General features: G+C 41.4%; 1 protein-coding gene across 1 annotated transcript in view; it reads right to left on the bottom strand.

Annotated features, from left to right (window-relative positions):
• Positions 1-25,737, bottom strand: part of LOC145245881 (unconventional myosin-Va-like) — a 223,417-nt gene that overhangs the window by 133,722 nt on the left and 63,958 nt on the right. Inside the window, exons 11-13 of the mRNA XM_080107602.1 lie at positions 23,309-23,437; positions 11,531-11,664; positions 8,425-8,506 (exon numbers count right to left, since the gene is read on the bottom strand). Of these exons, the coding sequence (XP_079963728.1) occupies positions 8,425-8,506; positions 11,531-11,664; positions 23,309-23,437 (345 nt within the window). The remainder of the gene's footprint in view (positions 1-8,424; positions 8,507-11,530; positions 11,665-23,308; positions 23,438-25,737) is intronic.

Genomic DNA, 25,737 nt, shown 5'->3' with positions numbered 1-25,737 from the left:
TAATAGGGAATTAATTAAAATGAATGTTTAAAATAATATGTAAATTAACTAGATCTTTTGCAGATGAATGCAATTCCACGAACCATATATAATAAAGTTGTAATTTCTTTTTTAATAAATAGAAAAAAGGTTTTTAATATGAATATCAATACACAAAAAAAAAAAACAACAAATTTATAGGAGTATAGATTTATTCAAAGGAACAGTACATTCAAGAAATAACCTCATTTGCATATTACATTAAAGAAAATTTATTATTAATTGTTTGCTGTAACAGAACGGTTTTAATTGTTATATTTATAAATAATATTTAAAGTTGATTTATTTATTTTCAATTTAATGAATTTAGTTATTTTCAAATATTTTCAGTGGATACCAGTTGCCTTTATAAGCAGACGTAACTTTATTTATTTAAGCTGTGAGAGTTATTCCCCCTTTTTAGCTATGAGAATTATTTCCCGTTTAATTTTCATAGATGGAAATGGACGTATTTTATAGTTCCATACATCCAACATGTGGTTCACTTTAAGGAAAATCATAAAAAGTTAGGATGTTTGGTATATCTTAAATAGTATATAACAGCCAACCGCTCACCAATATGTTTCAACCTGTCAACACCAGATATATATAGCTAGTGTGTGTGTGTGTGTGTGTATATATAAAACTTTCATAAGAAACACTCGTCTAGCTGTAAACACTATCAATAATTCCCCTCACTCTTTATCTGTGCCTAAACCTAAACGTAGATTCTATGAACAAAGCTTTTTTATTAGAACTGCACGCCTGTGGAATTGTCTTCCGTTTTCCTGCTTTCCGGCTGACTACAATATGGTTGTCTTCAAGTCTAACGTAAATAAGTTCTTGATGAGCCGTTCCATATATGTTATTAAATTTAACAAATTTTCATTACTAATGATTATTATATTGTCCAATTTCTACTGTACACTCTTTAACCCTTATCCTTGAGTGGCCTCTTGGCCTTGATAATGAGTTGATACCTATGAAAAAAAAAAAAAAAGAAAAAGTCCAATGTGAACAAGTTCTAATTGAATCGTCCACCTAAGTAATCCAAGTTTCAAAATTCCCACTGTTTACTATGCTAAAATCACAATGACTAATGTATACCTATTAACCCTTATCCTCGAGTGGCCTCTGGGCCTTGATAAGTGGTGACACCCTTGTAAAAAAAAAAATATATATATATATATATATATATATAGATACAAAAGAATAATAATTATTTAATTATATTTATTAAGTCCTTTTAAGAATACTAAAGGTTGAGCACAGTCTTAGAGGTATAAACTAAGAGGCAGTCAACTAGCATTTATGCAATATTCACGACTTCCTGTCATTCGACCACTGTAGATTGTCTAATGTATGTGCCTGAATTGTGCGTTTATTAGTTACTAGCCTGGGTGCACGGCGTTGCCTGAATGTTTGGAGAGGTGTTGAGAAAAAAAAAAAAAAAGTGGTAATAGGCAGACAGGCTCAAACTCGTACGGCGAAGAAGAAATATAACGTGAAAAAGAAAAACATGACGTCTTTGCTGTTGCATCCATCGTCAAACTGGAAGTGACGTATGCTTAAATTAAGGCTAGTCAATCGAAAAGAGGGGATGATTTTCGAAAATATCGGCAAAAAAAGTGACTCCCCCCCTCCCTGTAGGAAATTGCCCAGTTGAGGGTGAAGAAATTAATGTTTTTAGCCAATTTTTGTATATTTGTTGTCTTTTTTTTTTTTTTTTTTTACACAGTGGTCACCACTTATCAAGGCCCGGAAGCCACTCAGGGATAAGGGTTATTGCAAGTACATTACGTTAGTGTGGAGATTTGATGAAGTGTTTAATTAAGGGGGCGGTTCATTAGGAATTTGTTAACATTGGACTTGAAGACATCCAAGTTGTAGTCCGGAGGGAAGCAGGCAGACGGAACAGAGTTCCACAGGCGTGATGAAGAGTCGAGCTTCAAAACGATACTGATCTCATGAAAATCCGTCGCCTCTGTCAAGTTTTAGGCAGATATACATACATACATACATACATACATACATACATACATACATACATATTAACATGACAGGTGAGATTTAAAATATAGACAATGTCTCTAGACTCCCGTTAGGGCTTATTTATGAGAAATTATACTTAAATTTTGAAGATCAATATGCGAAGAGCCTTCAATACGTTTCCAGACATTTTTCATATAGACACTTTTATTGATAGTATACACATGAAACTCTAGTCTCCTTCGAAGTAATTTTCTCTGGCTGCAATGCACTTGTGTGAGCATGTCAATGACCCTTATCGCAGCCTCTTCCATCTCCTTAATTGCCTCATAACGACAACCTCTAAGGTATTCCTTGAGATTAGGAAATAACCAAAAGTCACAGGAAGCAAGGTCTAGGCTATAGGGAGGGTAAGGAACTGTCTTGATCCTCATCTTGGTCAAATAGTCTGTGACAACGATGGAGTTGTGGACTGGTGCATTGTCCTGGTGGAAATGCTACTGATCCAATTTGAAGAATGCTGACCTCTTCCGACGGAATTTCTTCCTGAACTCCTTTAAAACCTCAACATAGTATTCCTTGTTAACTGATTGTCCGGTGGGAACCCAGTACATATAGATCATGTTCGTACTGTCAAAAAAAGAGGTCATCATAAGTTTCTGGGTGGATTTTCTCTGTCTGGCCTTTTTGAGACTGGAAGAGCCAGCATGCTTCCACTGGGAACACTGTCTCTTGGTCTCTGGGTCAGCAGTAGATCCAGCTTTTATCGCAGGTCACCAGAGCATCAAGAACTGCGGGATCTACATTGATCAGCTCGACCACCTCCCTGCTGTCATGACAACATCTTTCTTTCTGATCTTCTTTGAGCATCCTTGGGACAAACTTTGTGTAAATTTTCAGTTCCTCACGAATAATTGTGTATAGTTCCCACACTGATATCAAACTGTGCACAACGATCATTATCCATGAAATTCTTTATTTGGCCAATCAACTCTGGTGTTCTGACTTCCTTACTTCTCTCACACTTCTCATCATCCCTCACAGGCTCCCTACCTTCCTTGAATCTCTTATACCACTCAATAACTAATGCTTGATCCATGAAAAGTGTCCCTAAAGCAGTCTGAAGCATTCCATACGTTTCTGTGTCATTTTTTTTCCAAGTTTAAAACAGAAATTTATTGCATATCGTTCTTCTAAAGTTCTTCACGTTCAGAAATTCACGTTTCTGAAATTCACCAGCTGTAACAATCAGACATTTGTAGGGTGTATTCCAATTCCTGCCGTAGCTGTTCATTAAAATTTTTTTTTTTTTTTAACACGAAATCATAAAAATTGGTCATTCATTTCATAAGATGTATTTAGCAATAACATACTGAATTTTCAAGAATTTATGATAATTTGAAATGCCTGTACAAAAAGTCTGGAAACGTATTGAAGGCACCTCATACAAGCGAAATATGAGAGCTATTTCAACGGTCCTATAGTACGATTGGATCGTTTTCTTTTTCTTTCTTGACATAAAAGAGAAAGAAAGAAAAAATAACAACACGTGCTTCGCATTCCGCTTTGTTTATTGCGAAGACAACAACAAATATAACCACTGTAATAAAATAGAAAGAAAAGAAAAGTTCCTTGCCGTCATCAGCCTCTCCCACTGGTCGCGTGTGTCACGAGAGAGAGAGAGAGAGAGAGAGAGAGAGAGAGAGAGAGAGAGAGAGAGAGAGAGAGAGAGAGAATACGCAACAGACAACTACAACATATTAAACTGTGCACCTATTGTCTCTATAGACACACAACGATCATTATCCATGAAATTCTTTATTTGGCCAATCAACTCTGGTATTCTGACTTCCTTACTCCTCCCACACCCCTCATAATCCCTCATAGATTCTCTGCCTGGATCTCTTATGTCACTCAAAATCTGATTCTCGTTTGATGCAAGATGGTTCAAAAGCAGTCTGAAGCATTCCATACGTTTCTGTGGCATTTTTCCAAGTTTAAAACAGAATTTTATTGCATAGCGTTCTTCTAAAGTATCCTCACATTCAGATGGCATTTTTGAAATTCACCAACTGTGACAATAAGGCTTTAGTAGAGTGTATTCCAATTCCCGCTGTAGCTGTTCATTTGAATCTGAAGCCATAAAAATAAGAGGTATAGCAATGATGTACTGAATTTTCAAGAGTCTACGACAATTTCAAGTGTTCAGTTATTTATAATTTTAATATTAAAATTTGAAGGTAAATTTTATGGTAGGAAAAAGTGAAAGAGCATTACATATTAGTGACTCTAAGTCAGTAATCATTAAGTAAACTAGTGTGCATTTTGACAAGGGTCACACTGAGTGCATGATAATAACCCAAATCTGCAAAACAGGGTTGAATGAAAGATGCGTGACGTAAGGTTGAGGCAGGAGGCAATAGTTCATAAGGTAGATAAAACAGTTGAATGATGATGTATGACATCACGTTTTCGAGCTGAGAGAAGCAAAGGTTTTCAAATAAGTCTCTGTGTGGAAGCTGTGTGAATGAAACACCACCAATTATGTAGAAAACTTTGTAATCTAAGGCGAAAGTTACTTCGATGTGTCTGTCTATGCACGTCATTCATTTCAGATAAGTTAGAAAGTTAAGAATTAATTAGCTAAGGGAACATTCGTGAGACTTTCTCCCGAGTCAGTTCTCTCCAAAATAAAACCCTTTTTTGAAAATTCTCAGCGAACGTCTCCTTGTGTCCTCTTTCTTCATGAAAAGAAGTTTATCTCTAGATGAAAGAGTGACGATGGAAAGAAGCGGAAAGCAGATAAAAATACTAGGACATGCAAACACCGCATATTTATTTTCTTATTGAAGATGTAACAAGAAGTCAGGCTCCAAAATACTTGAATACAAGGAAAAACATATTACCCACATGAAAACTGTTATAAGCTGAGAAAGGTTTTCATTTTGTGGAGTTAAACCCCTATTAGGTGGAAGGGGGGTTAAAATGACCAAAATTTGAGAATTTATTTCAGTTCGTGCAACGTAAGTATGGTTGAAATTCTGTTTAAATCAGAAATAAAAAATAACTGGAGTGGGGCTATTGTTCATATTCCCTTAGAGCCGCTTTAAAAAACAAAAAATATAATAATAATTCTGATTTCGTTTATCAATGTCGCTCTGGAAAGGGATGGGATTCATTTCCAGAGGATTTACCTCAATCCCGGCTTCAAACCAGGAGCTTCAAAGATCAAGGGTTTTCCTAAGGATGTTGGTGGTACCTACAATAGCAGAGGTTTGAAGACCGCCTAAAACATTGGGGATTTGTAGTTTTTTCAATTGTTCTTCCAGACGACTTGATACTACTCCTAGTGTACAAACTACGGGATTATTTGTGTATATGCCTTATTTCCAAGGCCAATGAAGCATAATTGCTCCACTTCTCGTTCTTCTCTCTCACATTCCTGTCTCAAGGTACTAAGAAGTCTACAATCTGCCAGTTTTTGAGACTTTGTCAATGACGACCAAATCCGGACAATTATGTTCCAATTGCTTGGTCGTTATGACACTTTTGTCCCACCATACCTCTACTTTGCCATCCTCACTTGTTCTCACTTCATCAGGCACCTCCTCAAACCATTTTCCAGCACACTTCACCCCAATCCTCTTACACACCTCCCAATATATCCAGAGTCCCATGCGATCGTGTCTTTTGTGGTACTTTCTCTGGGCCAAGGTGCGCAATTGACTCTGATGTCTTACCACAAAACTGGCATTCTGCAGCAACTTCCTCTCCTAGAACCACTTTTTTGAACAATCGTGTTCCTAATGACTGCTCTTGTGCTGCACAAACAAAAGCTTCAGTACTCTTAGCCAGATACCCAGCTCTAAGCCATTGCCATGATCTTTCATCAGCCACTTCTGCTATATCCTGGAAGAACCTTCCATGCATTTTCTTCCTAACCAGTTCCTCTGCCCTTTCTCTATCCATACGTTTCACATAATCAGCCTCGGTCTCACATACCTCCACTTCATTGACCACAACCATAAGCATCCACTCCTGACTTCTAACCACATGCTCCTTCAACGACATCTCCTCGGTTCTAACACAATCTTTTACAATTTTCAATCCTCTCCCACCGTCTTTCCTCTTTTGATACAGCCTTACTATGCTACTTCGAATGTGAAATATACCAAACATTGCTAAAACTTTTCTTGTTTTAATATCCATGGCATGTAAATCCTTGTCAGACGATTCTAAAATTCCTGCAGTGTATCTCAAAACAGTGACTGCCCATGCATTTACGGCTTTCATTAGGTTTCCTCCATACAGTTTCGAATTTGCAATTAGTTTCACTCTTCTAAGATACTCCTTTCTGACTTTTTCCTTCATTTCTCTGTTCATGATTTCTACACTCTCCAGCACTCCCAAATACTTATATCCTGTATCTTCTATTTCTTTCATGATTTCTCCATTTGGCAACACTATTCCATTCAAATGAACCTTTACTCCTCTTTTCATCCCCAGCACCGGGCATTTACTAATCCCAAACTCCATCCCAATGTCTTGTGAGCATGTCCCCACAAGTTCTACCAGTCTCTCCATTTCCTTTTCATTTCTACCGAATATTTTCAAATTATCAAATAATAATAATAATAATAATAATAATAATATGTAAATGGTGGTGGTGGTGGTGGGGGGGGGGAGAAAGTATATGAAGAAACCAATTCGTAGCACCACCATACCAACAGTTTCTTTTTTTATTGAATTGACCCCCCTCCCACGTTTTGACAGGATCGCCTTCGACTAATAACATCAAATGGCCCGAGGTAGTCAATTAACTAAACCGCATTTAAAAAAAAAAAAAAGTATGCATAAGTAGCAGTTTTCACACTCCAGGTATGGGCCGAATGCTAACAGCATTCAGCTGGGCTACCCACCAAGAAAGTATGCTGATCAGGTCTGAAACTTCCACAGATGTCGTTTTCAGCGCTAATGACATGCCTGGAGGTTGGCCCCAGTAGGTGTAATGTAATCGATGTAAATTACAAAGAAACACCACATGGAATCATGAAAACTGAAACCATATAATTGTAAATTTACCCCCAACACTCCCCCGCACACCTATCTTCCCCACCCCCACCCCCAAATTGTACTGTTGGCATAAAATGACACCACACCAAATAGTCAGAGAGGGTTAAGGAGGAGGGTAAGACTAAGCAAAGAAAGCACTAACCAGACGTCCACTGGATGAGTGTGAGACCTATGGGGAGGTTTATTGCCACCCAAATTACAGTGAAGACCGAGGGTCGCTGCCAATGAGAAATCAATGGTTAACGGCTGTTAAAATAATGCAAATTAATTTGCAATGGTTATCAAAAGAGGTTGAGAGTACTGGAGATCTGGGGAGACTTGTTGTCACTCAGACTCCAGAGAACACCGCAGGTTCTTCTCAAAGAGAAATCTTTTATGATGGCCTGTGTGAAAACTCGTAGTGGATAAATAATAATTAAACACAATACCACCATCCGTCCATGCATGAGGTATTTTTTTTCCACATTTGGGGTGTTGCTTGTATCACTAGTTTTTCCCTTTTAGACAGGCTCCAAAAAAAGAGACTTCAACCCTTGTCCCAGTGCAGCAATATTGCATCCCCGTGCTTGTTTTACAAGTACTTTAATCGAATGCGCTTTGTTGAACTTATAACATTTGTGTCCCCTGCTAACCCGACAAGCAGCAAAATCCAACCTCTTCACTGTTGAAGTCCGTAGATGCGGTAAAGCTTTGCTATCCTAATAATTTCTTTTCATGGACTGCTAGACTTTGTAAGCATGATTCCAATTGGTAACCGCTAACGTCTAACTAGCAATATGCCTCGGTTGGAGCCAAAAAGAATTAAAAGAAAGAAGACAAATATCACCACTTAGGGGTCTTTATCCTGGGCTCCCAAAATCAACAGAGATCAGACCATTTCTGTAATGATCCGATCTCTGTTGATTTTGTGGTGGGAGTTAAGTTCTGTGCAGTTCTAGGAGGTTCACGCTCCCAGGCCTTGCCTTCTCTCTTTGAGAAGGGATCAGTTTATTGCTAATCATCTGGGGCGCCCTCACCGGGGAATGCCAACGGGGCTGCTCAGGCACTTATTGTAGGTCAGAGTGCCCCTCCTCAGGGGGCGCTGACTTCTCAATCCCATATTTCCGACCTTGGTGTCTAAGTTTTTGCAGTGGGAGAGAACTTAAAACTCACCACCTTAGAATAATTTGCATTGGAGTGGGTGGGGGAAGGGGGTCGTTAGCATCAAAATTAAATTTAAATAAGTTATCTAAATAACCTAACGAAATTTAACAGATAAAAAATTTCTTTCATATTAAAACAGATAAAGAAAAAAATAATGTAAAATTAAAGTATAAAAAAATAAATGAAAAAGTACTTATTTACCGTATTGAACTGTAACTGAAGCCTCTCATTTGCATAATTTATGCAAAACTGTTCAAAACTGTTTATTTCAAAAGTTTCAAATCTGCAAAAGAGAGAAAGAGAGAGTATATGAATAATTAATTGTTAAAACAAATAAAGACATATTCAACTGTTCATATATATATATATATATATATATATATATATATATATATATATATATATATATATATTCAAACACGGTAGTTTTAGTCATTCAGAACTGCTTTAAAGCGTCACCGCTCATTTTTCCACCAAATTTTCAAACAATTATTACAGTTTATAGATCACCTTCTCAGCTACACTGTGAAAACTTTTTTTCAATTTTCGTTCAGTAAAACAAAAGTTATGATGAATTTACTGGGGTTCAAAACCGTAAAAAAAAACATAATGAGCTGAGCGACGTTTTTTATGACTGGTTTCCATAGCAACCACATAGCTTCAGTGACTACTGTTGCTACCAATTCACCGCTCTGGCGAAAAGAGAAGTAACAAATGAAACAGAGAGAATGAAAGGGAGATAATTGGGGAGGGGGGTTATTGAAAGTAGACAAGTGCCGTATATTATTATTACATATATGTTTATAGGGGCAAAAAAAATAAGACTGAAATCAAACAAAGAACAAGTGAATTTACTGGAAGCCTGGAAAAATCATGGATTACAATAGAAAAATGCGAGCATGAAAAGTAATATGGTTAAGCTTAAACATGAAAAGTAAAGGACTAGTTGTTAAAACTGGAAAAGAAAAGGGACAAGATATTCTAGTAAAAAATATAATGAATTTATAACTTAAAATATTGCAGCATTAAGAATTTTTTTTTAAATTCAATTTACAACATTATATAATCAATTCTTAATGCTGCAATATATTAAGTTATATTATAATATATATTATTATTCTAAAATAGAGTTAATCAATGTTTTTTTCATTAAAGACTATTTCCTATATATTTTCATCATGCAAAATACTAAAATATATCCTTTGGTTTGGGGATTGATTTATATTTTAAAAAATTCAATTCAATCACAATTTACTTTTAAAAATTAAAAAAAAAATTACTATTTTTTCACACGAAATAAGGCACAGTGCCACTAAGTCGTAGGGAGCTACTATTTGGGACCAGATGTGCCCGGGGTACTATGTAGGGTGTTGGGCAGCAAGATATCTGCTCACATTAAACTTGAACTTCTGCATGTCAGTATAGTCAGGGAAACAGGGACCCGGGAGGAAATTCCAGTCTAGCAGTTTGAGGTAAGAAGTTATTTAAGTAGAAGAATTTATAATATCTAGGGATCTCTAGAGTGTGGGGGTGGGATTTTGCTGTTTGTTGGGTTTGTCTGGAGCATATATATATCGAGGGGGCACCAGTGCTTTCAGTTCATCCAAGCATTTCCCATTAAAATACGTGTAAAACAAGCAGAGGGATGCAACATTTTGTTGATGGGACAGAGATTTGAGTTTGGCGGACAGTGCGTAGCCTATTAGGTTGGCGACTTTTTTTTTAACCCTATCTAGGAGTGAGGGACTAGTGGCAGATGCACTAGCCAAGATCTGGCAACAATATTCCATGCATGAATGAATAGTGGTTTTGTAGAGATAGAGGACACTCTCAGGTGTGATTAACCTTCTAGCACGGTAGAGGGAGCCCATCTTCCTCACAGCAGCCTTGATAATTACCTTAATATATTTGTTCCAATTTATGTTGTCTTTGAACAGACCTAATTCCATGGAGCCTTCCGGAAGGTGTTGGAACGGTACAACAAGTGCATTGCAGCCGGAGGAGATTACTTCAAACGAGACTTGAGTTTCACGTGTGTATTATCAATAAAAGTACCCTAATGAAAAAAGTCTGGAAACTTATTGAAGGTACCTCATACTTTAGCTCCTTTGGGAATCACAGTCGGTTAGCAGAGAGACTCCTGAAAGAAACTCGAAAAGACGTCTCTCCTTTGTTTCCGGTCCCTAGCAAATGGACATTTAAGCATCGGCTATATTCCTCCAATGTAAACTGCTGACAGAGTTTCTGAGCCCCCCACCCCAATATTTTTCTTTCTTCGCTTGAACACTATCCAACTTTCTTCCACCCACACCAAACGGTGTAACTTTATTGAATAAATCCTTTTGTTGTTGTTTTTTCCTTTCGTCTGGCGGTTTTCGTGTGACATACTACTGATATATAGAAGTAGTCTCATCTTTTTTGAATGAGAATCACTCCAGACAAGGCTTGAAGTCACTTGATCTAAGGAACTAAACAAATACTACTTCAAGATCAAAAACTTGTCAATGATAAGCGTTAGATGGAATAATAGATTCTGATCTGGAAAACAGCAATTCTTTTCATTTTTGTCAGAAACATCGCTCATAGAATGCGAGGACTAAAGGACAAAATAGGGAAGTGAGAGTTACGAGTGTCATTAAAAGGCATTAAAAAATCAGTACACACCTGTTTTTTGTGTGGTGCCATGCAGACAAAAAGGAAAGCAAAAAATGGCTGCCTTTCCGGTTTTATGGTAATCCAACTGATCGCTTTATGCAAATGAGATGCTGCTGATTGTAGTACAAAAGTCTGGCTTTTATAGAGACTCGGTGTTTTAGGATGTGGTGACAGAAGGAGCGAGTCTTGTGAGCACAGAGTTGTGTTTTTGTTGTTGTTTTTTTTTACATGGGTGTCACCACTTATCAAGGCCCAGAGGCCACTCGAGGATAAGGGTTAATAGGTATACATTAGTCATTGTGATTTTAGCATAGTAAACAGTGGGAATTTTGTAACTTGTGTTTTTGCAGATGGAAGAAATTAGACAGCGGAATGGTGGGAACGGTTTTTTAAAAAAAATAAACAAAAATTATTTTTAGTTTTTTGGATAGGAGGAATTAGCAACGCGGTGGCTGCTGAAAATAAACCAATACTCTCCTTATTTCTATAAAAATAAAAGGAGTTGGTTTTAACACCTCGTTGCTAAAGTTAGTTTCTGTATGACTGCACCCGTTCTTTTTCCTTTTAAAGGAAAAAATAAAAAATAAAAACATAAGCACGAGTTCTGAAAGATGAAGAAAGGGAAAAGAACTATGAAAGGTGTAAACTTTACCCATAAATGTCTAGGACTCCGATGAAATTTTGTGTGTCCTCGTGCGTCAAAAGGTTGCTGTTGACTTTGGTTACGATCCAAGCAAAGACCTGTGCGTAAATATGTTTTGCCAAAGCATCCCGACCATTAACAGCCTATGAAGGAAAAAAAAGTAAACAACAAACATTAGGTTAAGAAAAAAATATCACACACACACACAAAAAAAAAAAAAAAAAAAAAAAAAACAGGGTGTAAAATTTACAATGCTGTCATTTTTTTTTTTTTCGGTTTCATTAATTTTGGAATTTCTACCTCTTCAAAAATTGGAGCTTGATCACCTCTACGTTCCAGTTTAAAGCAACTCAAACTACCGCTTTAAGAGGGAAATTTTACGTAGCAGTAACGTTAAAGTGTTACCTTGCTTAATATTTGATAGTATAGTTTGTGTTTTGCGTTTTATGTTAAAGTTTTATTCATTATTATTTAATAGGATGATGTAATGTGCTTGGAGATATTTCTATAATGTATATGAGTAGTTTACAGAAGGCTAACAACAATGCAGAAACATGCCGGTATTATAGAATTAAATCTTACTTCCAATTTAATTTTTGTTATTAATTCGTTCTCTAGAGTTGTACGTGTGAAGCTAGAATATTACTATGTTTCGAAGATATCCCCTTTTCAAGTTTTTTTTAAATATATATATATATATATATATATATATATATATATATATATATTTATATATATATACATATATATACACATATATATACATATATATACACATATATATATACATATATATACACATATATATACATATATATACATACATATATACATATATATATGTATATATATATGAAATTTATAGAAGGCTAACAACCACGTAGTGTGGTGTAAATGAAGAAAAAAGAAACAAGAACGGCCGACCGCGTTTTTGTGTGGCTTACCTCGTGTTCATAATGAAGAAGAAAGAAACAAAAATGGCTGCCCTGTTTCTTTATATGCCTACAGGGTGACCACGAGGTATGCAAATGAGATGCTCCTGATTGGAGATAAAAGAGGAGTGATTTGGGGAAGGAAGGCATTCTGAAGTTTGATTGATTCTTGTCCTGTGCGTTATTCAACCAGCGATTTATACCTTTTATTTTTATTACCGTCCGATTTTTTTCTACACGACGCTTCCTTTTTCCCCCTCTTTGTCTTTACTGTTATTTTTAACAGTTGTTTCTTTTTTTCTTGGACTTTTTTTAACCGTCTATTTAACGGTTCGGCTATGGCCGCTTCGGCGGGCCAAACGCCTATTGTCGTCACAATGGAGATGGAGAATGTCGCAGCTGCAACGACGAACCCGTGGACAAAACCCCCAAAAGTCGATATTAACGTCACTGAATTCGTTGAGAAAGCAAAACAATGCCTTGATCAAGTTACTGACTCAGGACTAATTGTCAACATACCGAAATTGGATGAAATAAGGAAAAGGTGCCTAACATTATTTGTGGTAGACAGGAAGACCAAGAAAGTGATAAGAGCAACCGTGGACATAATCATCAATCTACTGGCAACTGCAGGACTTAGACCTTTACGCGTCATAAAGTGCAAAGGTTACAATACCTGGAGTGCACTCTTTAACTCATCACAAGAGTGCCTCACTATTTCCCAAAAGGAAATAATTACCCAGCAATTCATCCTGAGGACGGAATACCTAGGGAAGCGACGCACGACAGTATCGGTCTTCCATGTACCACACCACGTAGATGGCGAACACCTCGGTGCCTTTTTCCTGAAGTTTGGGGAAATGGTACACATTGAAGTTGACGAATTCCACGGGGTCTGGTCATTCGACATACTGCTGAACAAGGAAGATTTCGTAAGCATCCCCTTCTTCCTTGAGGTGGGTGAAGAAAAGTTGCCCATCATAGTGGCCGGCAGGCGACCTACATGCTGGCACTGTGGTGAGATCGGACATCTCACATCAGATTGCCCATCAAAAAAGCCCACTCCTAACACAAAGAAAATAATAGGTGAGCATCTGGGAGCCAGCACATCAAAAAGTGTACCCAACCAAACTACCAGCGAAACAACCAACACCAAAGACGAGACCCTCAGAGGAGAACCATGGCAGATCGCCCCTGGGAAAAAGACCCCCGGACGTGTTTCCCTCGAGCAGATGAGAGAAGAGGCTATGCTGCAACACGACCCAGGCAGAGAAAAATACATAGAAATAGTAAATCTCAAGAAAAAACTGGACACCAAAAAACAGACACTCCAATCCCCATGCAAGTCACCTCCTTCCAAAAATACCAGACTCATCACTACACAGTCCCCCGCAACATCCAAAACTCCTTCCCCTTTTAAAATGCCTCCTCCAGTCACAACTCCTGTCCCCTCCAAAATGCCTAAACTAATTCCACTAAGTCCTCTTAAAAAACATAAATCCCCCTCTCCTGTACCAGCCACCTCTAAGTCCCCTCATAATACTCCTCCTGTATCTCCAGTAAAAACCCCTACTAACACATATACTGACATGGACACTACCCCCTCACCTGAACACAAAAAAAAGACCCTCTACCTCCCTGGAAAAGATATTTGCATCTTAAACTCAGCTGCCATAAATAATAACAAGAACTTTAAAGGTGCAGACCTCAGCAAACTAATTGATTTCAGGGAGGTAGGGGGGAAGCTAATAGACATCCCCACCAATTTCCCTAAAGCTAGACGCATACTAACCGTAATCAGAAAAAAAGAAGAGGCAAAAGACCTATGGCAAATGCTGGAGGAGGCAAATAAGGCTTTCAATATTTCCCCTCCCCTAGCCATATTTAAAGACACAGATATTAAAAATCTAAAAAAATGTTGCGTTGGGAGGGTCCCGGTAAAAATGCACCCCTCCCTGTATAGGATAGTAAAACTAACCTATCCCCTGCATGTCGGCGGTATCTCTCGTGACGGACTCATCGATACTGCGATGGGTACTTATTCCCTCACGAGAGCCGTCGGCATGCTCACGACCGCGATGTTCGTTCCTGGTTCCCAACCCTAAGGCACCACCATGGATCTCAAGCTTGCTAGTTTAAATGTCCGAGGGCTAAGGGCCGACTCGCGCAAATGGCGCTTGAGTTTGGACCTGCAGCACCTCGGAGTGGATATCTGTTGTGTGCAGGAAACCCACCTTATTCCTGGTGACCATTTGAGTGCACTGTCTAGGACCTTTGAGGCTTACTCAGCGCACTATAATTCTCGCTCGAGAGGGATTTCCTGGCTAGTTAAAAGGTCTCTAGATGCGTCGTGTGACCCGTGTTACTTGGATCCGGAGGGAAGACTATGTGTTTTGGATGTTACCATAAAGGGTAGAGCATTACGTCTTATTGGGGTTTATGCGCCCAATAGCCATTCTGAGCTGGCTGGTTTTTTTCGGCGGATCGAGCAGTTCATAGATGTTTCCAGAACGGTTATCTTAGCGGGAGACTGGAACGCCGTCCTGGATCCCGAGTTAGATCGATTTGGGTTAACATCTAGGGGAACTAACAGAGATCGGGATGCTGTTTTATTTCGTGAATTTGTGGATAAGTTTGATCTTATCGACAAATTCCGAAATGAAAAGCCCCGTGACTTAGTGTGGACTTGGACAGGTAGAGGCGGCTCCGATTCGATACAGCTCTCGAGCTATATCGACCGGTTCTTAGTTAGGCGAGTCGACATAGGAGTATTGGATTGTCCAAGTTTCCACAACATAGTTTACTCGGATCACAGACTTGTTCGTGTACGGGTAAACTTAGATAGACCTAAGCCTAGATTAGCCGGTTACTGGAAGCTCAACACGTCGTTGTTCGATGTGAAAGGCTTCCGTGACGGGTTATTACTAACCCTACAGCGGGAATTGACGGGGGCAATTATTGGGAATAAGTGGTGGGTAAAAGTTAAGGAAGCCATTAGGTCCTTTGCTGCTGACTTTAGCAAAAGACTCAATCTAGATTCTAGGGCAGCTAAAGTGACACTAGAGTCTAGACTAGATCGGGCGGTGGAGGAGGGGGATAGTGCTAGCGTTAATATAATTAGGGCTCGGCTTGCCTCCCTTGCTGAAAAGGAGCACCAAGCCTTAGCGATTAGGGCTAGGTTAAAAAGAATGCCCCAGGAAGCAACAAACATGGCCGCTGAACTGCGTGCAGAGGAGCTTAGGCAAGCGGCTAATAGGCACATCGCTCGTGTCACATTGCCGGACGGGCGTACCGTGACCACAAACCAGGGTGTGCTGGAGGCGTTTAGATCCCATTTCCAGGAGCTTTTTTCCATGGAACCCGGTCTGTCATTAGAACAATTCGACACCTATTTGGCTGACTTTTCTCGTCTTTCGACGACCGAAGCGGCTAGGTGCGAAGGTGGCATAACGGAGGATGAAGTCATTGAAGCCTTAAAGCGGGTCGGCCTTAATAAGTCACCGGGGATCGATGGTCTTCCCTACGAAGTGTATTTGAGGTTGTCGCACATCTTTGTCCCTCTACTGACGGTTTTGTTTAACTCATGGTTTAGGAACGGTTCAATCCCCAAGTACTTTACCATGGGTGTGATAAAACTTGTCCGTAAAAGCAAAGATGGTGGGGATGGGTTAGGTAATTTCAGGCCCTTAACGATGCTTAACGCTGAGTTAAAGATTTTGGCCAAGATTCTCGCAAATCGTCTGCAGCTTGTCCTGGCGCGTCTTATTAGCCCCGAGCAAACGTGTGCCGTGAAGGGCAGGACAATCCAGGATAACTTGCACTCGATACCCCTGATGATAGAAAAAGTCGACACTGAGGCCGCGCTGATCAATTTAGATCAGTCCAAAGCCTTCGATAGGGTTGACCATCGGTACTTGGGGGCTGTTCTATCGGCGGCCGGTTTTGGCCCGCAATTTCGCTCTTGGGTTCATCTTCTCTATGCTAACCCCGCGGTGATGGTGGAAGTAAATGGGAAGAGGTCGAGACCCTTCAGTTTGTCACGTTCCATTCGTCAAGGGTGCCCGTTATCACCCATGCTATATGTGCTTGCGATCGAGCCATTTTTGCGCAGGCTAAGGGTGAATCCGGTCCTACGCGGAATCACTTTGCCAGGTGTGGATGCCCAGGCGAAGTACTCCGCCTATGCCGACGACGTAACTGTGCTTGTAACGAGCAGTGCTGAGATTAGTGTCGTCGGTGTAGAAATCAGATTGTATGAAACGGTAACAGGGGCCAAAATTAACTGCGACAAGTCTTCGGGTTTGCGCATTGGTGCCTGGAGGGGTATGCCCCTTCAGGGGCCCTTTAGTTGGAGCGATGGGCCTTGCAAGATACTCGGCGTCTGGTTTGGTCCTGACCTCCAGCTGGAGAAAAATTGGTCGGAGGTTCTGAAAGCGGTACGGTCTGCAGCTTCACGGTGGATCAGTAGGAACCTTTCATTAAAGGGGCGAGCGGAGGTGTGTAATACTCACATCTATCCAATCGCTATTTATCGTCTATCAGTGCTTCCAATCCCGTCAGATACACTGCTATATTTGCAGAGGGCTCTTTTCAACTTCTTATGGCTTGGAAGGGCCCCTAAGGTCTGTCGCGATGTCTGCTACCTACATCCTTCTGAAGGCGGTCTAGGTATGCCAAACGTGGAGATTCGGCTATACACGCTACGGCTCTACTACCTAGATCGAATGTGTACACAAGATAGGGAAAACGGTGGCCTCTGGATGGAGGACACCAAGAAAGCCTTCCCGGCTTTGAGAGGGGTGCACTACTCCGAGGGGGAGGCACACAGGTTGCCCCGAGGTGAATGTCCCTTCTATCGCGAGTGCCGGCGCGCACTGAAGTCCCTCTTAAGAGTGAAGGAAAGCCTCTCTAACACTCTGCTGTTGTCCCGAAAGGCATTATATCGGGTTTTAGTGAGGGGATCCGTAACGGATGTCATTGGTGGGAGGCTCCCTTTGACGAAGGAGCAGCTCCGCTCAATCTGGCCTTGGGCGCCTGGGTCAGGATGCCTCACTAACGACGAGGCTTCCCTGACCTGGCTGGTAATTCGAGATGCTCTATGGGTCGGTAAGAGACTCCACTCAGCTGGCTTGGTGGATTCGCCTATTTGTAAACGGTGCGGCGATGAGGACGAGACTTTATGTCACGCCTTCGTTTATTGTCGCATCGTGGCGCCGCTGATTGAGTTTGTTACAGGTCTCATGGTCCGCATACTAAACACATCCTCATTAACCTTGGTTCCTATTAATGTCTGTAGCAATTGGGCTCCGACAACGGATAAGCTCAGAAAAGATTTGTGTTTGACCTTGCTAGCTGTGATGAGAGGTGTTATCTGGAACACACGTATGAAAGTGGTCTATGGATCTGAGGACTTCGCTCCCCTCGACCTTATACGACTCTTTCGTCATTATTTAAAGGATCGTATCAAGGCCGAGAGAGTTAGACTCGCTCCGTCAGACTTTGTTGAAAGGTGGGTGTCAGTTGCGCGTGTGTGTCGGGTGAGAGAAGCAAGTCTTGACTGGTTCTTGGATGTTCCTTAGGGAAAGAATTTTGGGTGACAGGAACGAACGTCAGCCCTGACTCGTTTTTAGTCCAGAGTAGGTCACGATATAGGCAAGAGTAGGACCATTATTTAGGCTTCTTTGTTCATAACCTAGCTAGTGTGTGATAGCGATCATTAGGCCCCTTTTAAGTTTGTCCCTGTGTTTTTTTTTTTTTTTTTTTTTTTTTTTTTAACCCCACTCCCCTCCCAAATTAGGTGACAGATCGCTTGATTCGCCAGAGATGCGGGTTCCCTTTCGAAGTTTTCGTAAGAGGTGTTTTAAATAAAGCGTTCGGACCCGCATCACCCTTTCGACTGGTGAATCGGTGCATCTGCCATAGTTTAACAACGGGGGGGTCTTTTGTTACTAACATTGTAAATATCTCATTTGTATCTTGTATATAAAATTTTTATCTTCCCAAACCCCCCCTTTCTTATGGGTTTTAATTAGGTTATCATGGTATGATGTTCTTATGGTGATTGATGAAGGATGTATACGCTGATGGATGTATAGTATGAATGTGGTATTATGGTGTAAGTAGAGTGAAAGTAGGAACTAGTTAGGTTAGATTAGTTAGCACTAGTCAGAGAAGACCGTCCTTTCCCCTCCCCCATCTTCGGCCTTGTGCCAAATTTTTCTGTAAATTTTCTGAAAATAAATACCATTCTGAAGTTAGATTGCGAGCAGAGAAGTTGTATTTGTAGAAGAGAAAAGTCGGATTCGGGGAGAGAAAATCTAAAGTTGCAGAAGTTCGTTTTGGAGTGGAGAGAAGATGCGTCAAGTGGTGACCAGAAAGTGAAAGTTCAGACAGCAGTGTCACGCAACCGACAAGCTATTTCGGCGCATCACGCAAATTAACATGGCTGAGTGGAGACTGAGCACTCAGATGTTGAGACCCTTTACTGGGGAGGGTGACCTGATTAAGTGGCTGGAGAAATTAAAAATGGTGGCGAAGCTGTAAAAGATAGAAGATGTGGTCACCCTGCTGCCGCTATACTTAGAGGGGGAAGCCCTCACGATTTACCAGCAGATGCGAGATGAAGACAAGGAAGACCTTGCCTTAGTGGAGCAAAGGCTGAAATTGGCCTTCGCTGAGGGCCAATTTGAAGCACTTGGCAAGCTGTCAAGTTTGAGGTGGACCGGCGAGTCCGTTGACGTCTTTGCGGCAGAGATCAGGAGACTGGCAGGGTTTGCTGGTTACGTGGGGAGGAGCCTGGAGATGACGGTAAAGCTGTACCTAGTGAACGGCTTCCCAGAGGACATCTCTGCGAACATGCAGAGAATCACGGGGATCCATTCTATGGAAGTGGACGATCTCTTGGTCCACGCCAGAGTCCTAGTGAAAAATGTTAAAAGCCCAATCGTGGCTGCAGCTGTGAGTGGAAATATGTGCATGAGGCCTCACTTGAATGAGAGGCAGCCGGCGAGGCGACAGGAGGGGAGACCTGCCATCAAGTGTTTCCGGTGCCAGGGTCCTCATCTGATCAAGGACTGCAAAGAGCCGAGACCGGGGATCACATGCTACCAATGTGGACAAGTGGGGCATATTAGCCGCTATTGTGTTGTTGCACGGGACCAGGGAAATGAGTGAAGGGGAGCTATTGCGCCAGTGGTTACCCCTTCTGTGTGGAAATGGCGCATGATGGAACATTGCCTCGGTTACCGGTGGTAATCAATGGGAAGAGAGCCATAGCCCTTGTCGACACAGGCTGCACTACAGCGTTGTTAGTGAGGAATGTCGCGAGGTCATGGAGCGGAACCAGGATTATTAGGACCATGGATGGCAGGGATGTGAAATGCCTAGGAGAGACGACAGCGGAAGTAATGGTGCAAGGGGTGCCCATTGGACTGCAAGCCCTAGTGTTGAATCATCTGGTCGGTGGTGTCGACGTGATTATAGGTATGAGTGCAATTAACCGACTGGGGGGTGCTACATTAAGAGGGGGCCAAGTGACGTTTGGACGTCTCGGCGCAGTGGGGATGGCAGGAGTGGAAGGTGATAGAACCGTCAGAACCCCAAAACCGGAGGTTTGCTGCATTGAGGACAAAGATTTCCTGGCGAAGTTTGATGGCGTGAGGTGGACGGTGGAATGGAAATGGATCTCCGGGCCCCCAGAACTACAGAATAAGGTGGGCTGCTACGAAAACACCCTGCGAGGAGAAATAAGAAAAAGATTCGAGGAAGAAGTGGAGAGGTGGATAAAAGAAGGAATTCTGAAACCGTGGACAGGGGAAGAAAAAGGAGTGTTGCCACTACTGGCGGTTGTTCAGCCTACCAAAAACAAGATTAGGCCCATGCTGGATTTTAGGGAATTGAACAGACACGTAGCCTGCCACACTGGAACGGGGATCGACGTATGTGAGGAGGTCATGAGGAAATGGAGAAGAATGGGGCGGGCCACTAAGATTGTCGATCTGAAATCGGCATATCTGCAGATCCATGTAGATGAAAAACTCTGGCAGTACCAACTGGTCCGGTACAAGGGGCGGGTGTATTGTCTGACGAGGTTAGGCTTTGGGCTGAGTTCAGCCCCCAAAATTATGACTGCCGTGCTGAAGACAGTGCTGAGCAAAGACTGTACAGTGGAGGAGGCCACTAGTTCGTACATTGACGACATCCTGGTGGAGGAGGTGGAGGTGACAGCAGAGAAAGTAAGAAGCCATGTCGAGAAGTATGGGTTAACTGCAAAACCGGCGGAGGCCCTAGATGGAGGAGCGGTGCTGGGGTTGAAACTAAGGCGAGATGGAAAAAAAAGACTTGTCTTCGAATAAGGGAATGCAATACCCGAAGTCGGATCTGAGCTGATGAGGTGAGAACTCTTCTCAGTCTGCGGGAGGCTGGTCGGGCACTATCCTATCGCTGGCTGGCTCAGGATAGCATGCAGCTTCATTAAACGACAAACAGGCACTGATGGCTGGGAGGGCCGTGTGACGAAGGAGGTCATGAACATGCTGCAAGAAGTCATTGCGAGAGTGAGGAATGAGGACCCAGTGAAAAGGAAATGGTATGTCAGCGGCGAAGACGCGGGTGTGGTTTGGTGCGATGCCAGTAACCTGACGTTGTGCGTCGTACTAGAGATAGGAGGTGTAACTGTGGAGGATGCGGCGTGGCTAAGAAAAAACAACGACTTCTCCCATATCAACGTAGCAGAACTAAATGCCGCTATAAAAGGAATCAATCTGGCCCTGAAATGGGGATTGAAAATAATTGAAGTCAAAACCGATTCGGCAACGGTAGCGTCATGGATTCGGTCGGCAGTAACTGGCGATAAGAGAGTTAAGACCAGGGGTGCTGCGGAAATGCTGATCAAGCGCAGACTCGGAGCGCTCACCGACCTGATAGCGGAATTCCAGTTGAGAGTATCTGTTGTGTTGGTCCCGTCAGAAAAAAACAAGGCGGATTCAATGACACGCGTGAAGAAGGCCTGGGTGCAGGAGGGAAAGGAGGTCTCCTCGGTATGCTGTGCAGGGGAAGAAGTCAAAGAGTCACACGAAATTCACCACTTTGGTCGAGAACGAACGTTATTCCTAGCCAGAGAGGTTTACCCGGAGACCACCGAGGAGGAGGTTAGGGAGGTGGTGGAGAACTGTCGAGAGTGCCAATCAATTGACCCTGGACCGTCCAGACACAAAGCAGGAGAGCTACACGTTGCGGAGGACTGGAAGCGATTGGCCATTGATGTGACACACTATCGCCACAAATTGTATCTGTCGATGGTCGACTGAGGACCGGGAAGGTTTGCCATCTGGAGAGAGATCAGGGCAGAAGCTGCATGGGCGATCGGAGGGGTCATCGAGGAGATATTTTTGGAGAGAGGGCCGGTTGAGGAACTCTTAATGGACAATGGCCCCGCTTTCCGATCAGAAGCCTTGAAAGGGGTGTGCGATAAGTGGGGAGTAAGGCAATTTTTCAGAGCAGCGTATTGGCCGAGTGGCAACGGAATAGTGGAGAGGAATCATCATACTATTAAAGCTGCTGCGGAAAAAAGCAACGTATCACCCATAGAGGCGGTGTTTTGGTATAACATCTCGCCGAAGACCAAACAAGATGAGACAACTGTGCTTCATAGGGCCGTTTTCACATATAAGTGGCAGCATCCGTGCAACAAAACAGCAGGAATTGAGAGTGAAGAAGCCACTATCAAAGTAGGTGAAGAGGTGTGGGTGAAACCCCCCAATGCACAGTGTACTACTCGTTGGAAAAGAGAGGTCATAACAGGATTGCAGTCGAAGAACAATGTGATGGTGAATGGCGTTCCCCGGCATATCTTAGACCTGCATCGCGTGACATTGCCGGTATGCAGTGAGGGCAGTGAAGAAGAGGAAATCGAGGGCCACCGAGAAGCAAATGATGCTGCTCGACCTGACTTAGGCCCGCGTTGTAGTGAACCTGAAAACGTTAACCCCCGAGAAGTTGTCCCCCAGAGGCCTCGACGTGAGAGGAGGCGGCCTGCTTGGATGGAGGATTACGAAGTATCCTATTGATCTCGAAGATCAGGGGGGCGTGTGGTGTAAATGAAGAAAAAAGAAACAAGAACGGCCGACCGCGTTTTTGTGTGGCTTACCTCGTGTTCATAATGAAGAAGAAAGAAACAAAAATGGCTGCCCTGTTTCTTTATATGCCTACAGGGTGACCACGAGGTATGCAAATGAGATGCTCCTGATTGGAGATAAAAGAGGAGTGATTTGGGGAAGGAAGGCATTCTGAAGTTAGATTGCGAGCAGAGAAGTTGTATTTGTAGAAGAGAAAAGTCGGATTCGGGGAGAGAAAAGCTAAAGTTGCAGAAGTTCGTTTTGGAGTGGAGAGAAGACGCGTCAAGTGGTGACCAGAAAGTGAAAGTTCGGACAGCAGTGTCACGCAACCGACACGTAGAAATATATCCGTCTTATACAAATCTTATTTGCTTCCAATTATCAATTCATTCTCCGAGTTGTATGTGTAAAGCTAGAATATTACTATATTTCGAAGATATCATCCCCTTTTCAAGTGCTTTTATATATATATAGGTAATTTATAAAAGCCTAACAATCATGTAGGAGTATGGCAGTCTAAATACAATTAAATCTTACTTGCTTTTTACTTGCTTCCACTTATCAATTCGTTCTCTGATGTGAAGCTAGAATACAACTATATTTCGAAGATATCATCCCCTTTTCAAATATTTCTATTTTTTTCATTATTTCTAACTATTCTCTCCCTTAGAAGATTAAAAAAAAAATTTTTTTCTCCATCCCTCTCTTCCCCAACCTGAAAAAAAGACAAGGTTAGTTACCTCTTTAGTTGTTAGCGGTTTGATGATGCACTCAGAACCGGAGGTGATTTGTCTATTGCACAACCACATTTGCATTTCTTCTTTGTTTAACGAAAGCAGGTCACACACAATGTCAAAATGCAGATTCTCCTGCAAAGAAAAAAAAAGGGAAAAATTAAAGAATATATTTTAAATAGAAAAAAGCAAAAGAAAGTAATAGACAGGAAATTAGCCAAACCTCATTAGAGCAATTTTTTTAGCATGATGATGGAAGAATCACAAATATTTTCTGAAAGATTACAAGCAGCATGATCGCATGACATGTGTTTTACTTTAAATTATCTCTGCTATCTATAATATAAAAGGCAAAGTGTGTGTGTGTGTGTGTGTGTGTTTGTGTTTGTATGTCTCACAAAAACTTTCAACAGACCTGTCGGGCCGTGACAAAATTGGTATTGTTTTAAACCTCGATGTCTCGGACAACAAATATCGAAAAATTGGCCAAAAATATTAATTTTTTACCGTCAACTGGACCGTTTTTTTATAAGGAGGGCGGTGTCACTTTTTTCGTCGACATTTTTGTAAGTCATTTAAGCCTCGTGTCAACGACGTTGAATAAAACAGGTTATTTCGCATGCATAATCATGGTGGCCGCATCGATAAAACCATTTGCTTTTTTTCACATTCTTTTCCTCTTGTGCGTTATGGGTTTGAGTTTGCCTACAACTCCCATTTTTTTTTTTTTTACGAGTACTTGCTGCTTTTTTTTCTCAACTAACACCCACCTCCCTACACACCCGGCAACGTCGGGTACTTGTCATATAATAAAATAGGATTAATTATTCTCCTAAAGAAGAAAAAAACATTATAGCTTAGCAAACGCACACGTTACATAAATTCATTATGATCAGACTTAGAAAGGTTTTGCACATATTTGTATTCATTTGTTAATTACTAAGAGTATCACAATCCAAACTATATCTAAATTAATGGTGGTAGCAAAATTTTTCTTCCTTATCATAATTTCTGGCCCCAGACCTATCGGACTGATTGTCAAGAATAGATTCTTGACTGGTAATGTAATATAAACCAACATCTTGTTAATCTTTTCTATACATGGTCCCAAATAGTAGCCCGGTACTTGCAAGTGGCGATATGCCTTGTAAGAGGTAAACATGAGTTAAAAAAATAAAGTGGAGAGTAGATTGTGAGACAACACTGTGATGATTGGTTATGGTGGAACTTTTTTAGGGTTCAACAATAACTTATTTCCATTAAATTTGAAAACAACTCTGTTATAGTCGGTTAGGAAGCAGCTCCGCGATATTTTGTACCATAAACTGACAATTATATGAAAAAAAAAACAACAACTTTGCACATGGAATTTTTGTTTAGTTTTAGGCATTGACAGTTGTTGTAGTAAGACGAGTATTGTTTACAAATATTTTGCAGAATGTGGGGGGGGGGGCGTAGATTGAAACTCAGTAGAGCACTTTCCATGAAAATGACAATAGAGCAAAAAGATTTACATGGTGTCCATCTCAGCAGGATGTGACACAAGTTTGAGAAAGTGGGAATGTAAAGCAGGTTCCCCTAAAGGAGGGGCACTCTTGCCTAGCAAAAGTTACCTGTGCATCCCCGTCGGCATTCCCTGGTCGGGGCGCCTCACGCAATAAACTTACGCCACCCAAAAGCCGGATGGTAAGGCCTGGGAGGGTGGACCTCCTGGGTGATACTGAGGAGGCATACATCAGTCAGACAGGTACTGGGCCAGTTCCAAGCACCGCATCTGTCGGACTGATTGTCAAGAATGGATTCTTAACTAGTACTTTCTATCCAGTCACCAAGCAAACGAAGCAGCGAGGGTGTAACATTATGGAGGGGTTTATTTATATACGCTAAGTGTGATTGCATATCGTGTTACTAAATGTCTATTGTGGGGTTCTTCACTATCTGAACCCTAAGTTATCATGTTGTAGTATATTTATGTTCGTTCCGTGATCAGTTTAAATGCGTTGCATGCGTGTGTGTCAGACATAACATAAACACAGACATGTATTTCGACATACCTCATCAACTTTTCAACTGCGTCGTTGGTCTTTGGGCCCACCTGGAAATTTTATCTGTTCTTGGAGGGAAGCTGGAACCTGTGGACGAATGCATTTCAACTCCAAGACGATGGTTGGTTTTATATAGTTTTTTTTTTATTACTTCCCAGGTGTCGATCGCAGAATAATGGAAAGTGAATATCTTTGTTTGGATGTTTATTCTATTTGTCTATTCTGAGACACGTCAGCTTCCTCCTCGGTGAGGGGGGGGACGACCTGTTTAACTGTCCGCTCTGTTTGACGTCCTCTTTCCAACTCCTCTATTTTCTCAGCTAACCAGAACACATGACAGAAAGACACGTAATTCCTATGCTGGTCAACTCTCTTCCGGTGCAACTTGTC

This window comes from Euprymna scolopes, chromosome 23, assembly GCF_053919585.1.
Source record: "Euprymna scolopes isolate OS-2025 chromosome 23, ASM5391958v1, whole genome shotgun sequence".
Taxonomy (NCBI): Eukaryota; Metazoa; Mollusca; class Cephalopoda; order Sepiida; family Sepiolidae; genus Euprymna; species Euprymna scolopes.
The sequence above is the reverse complement of the archived record's forward strand: the minus strand, read 5'-3'. Positions and strand labels throughout refer to the sequence as shown.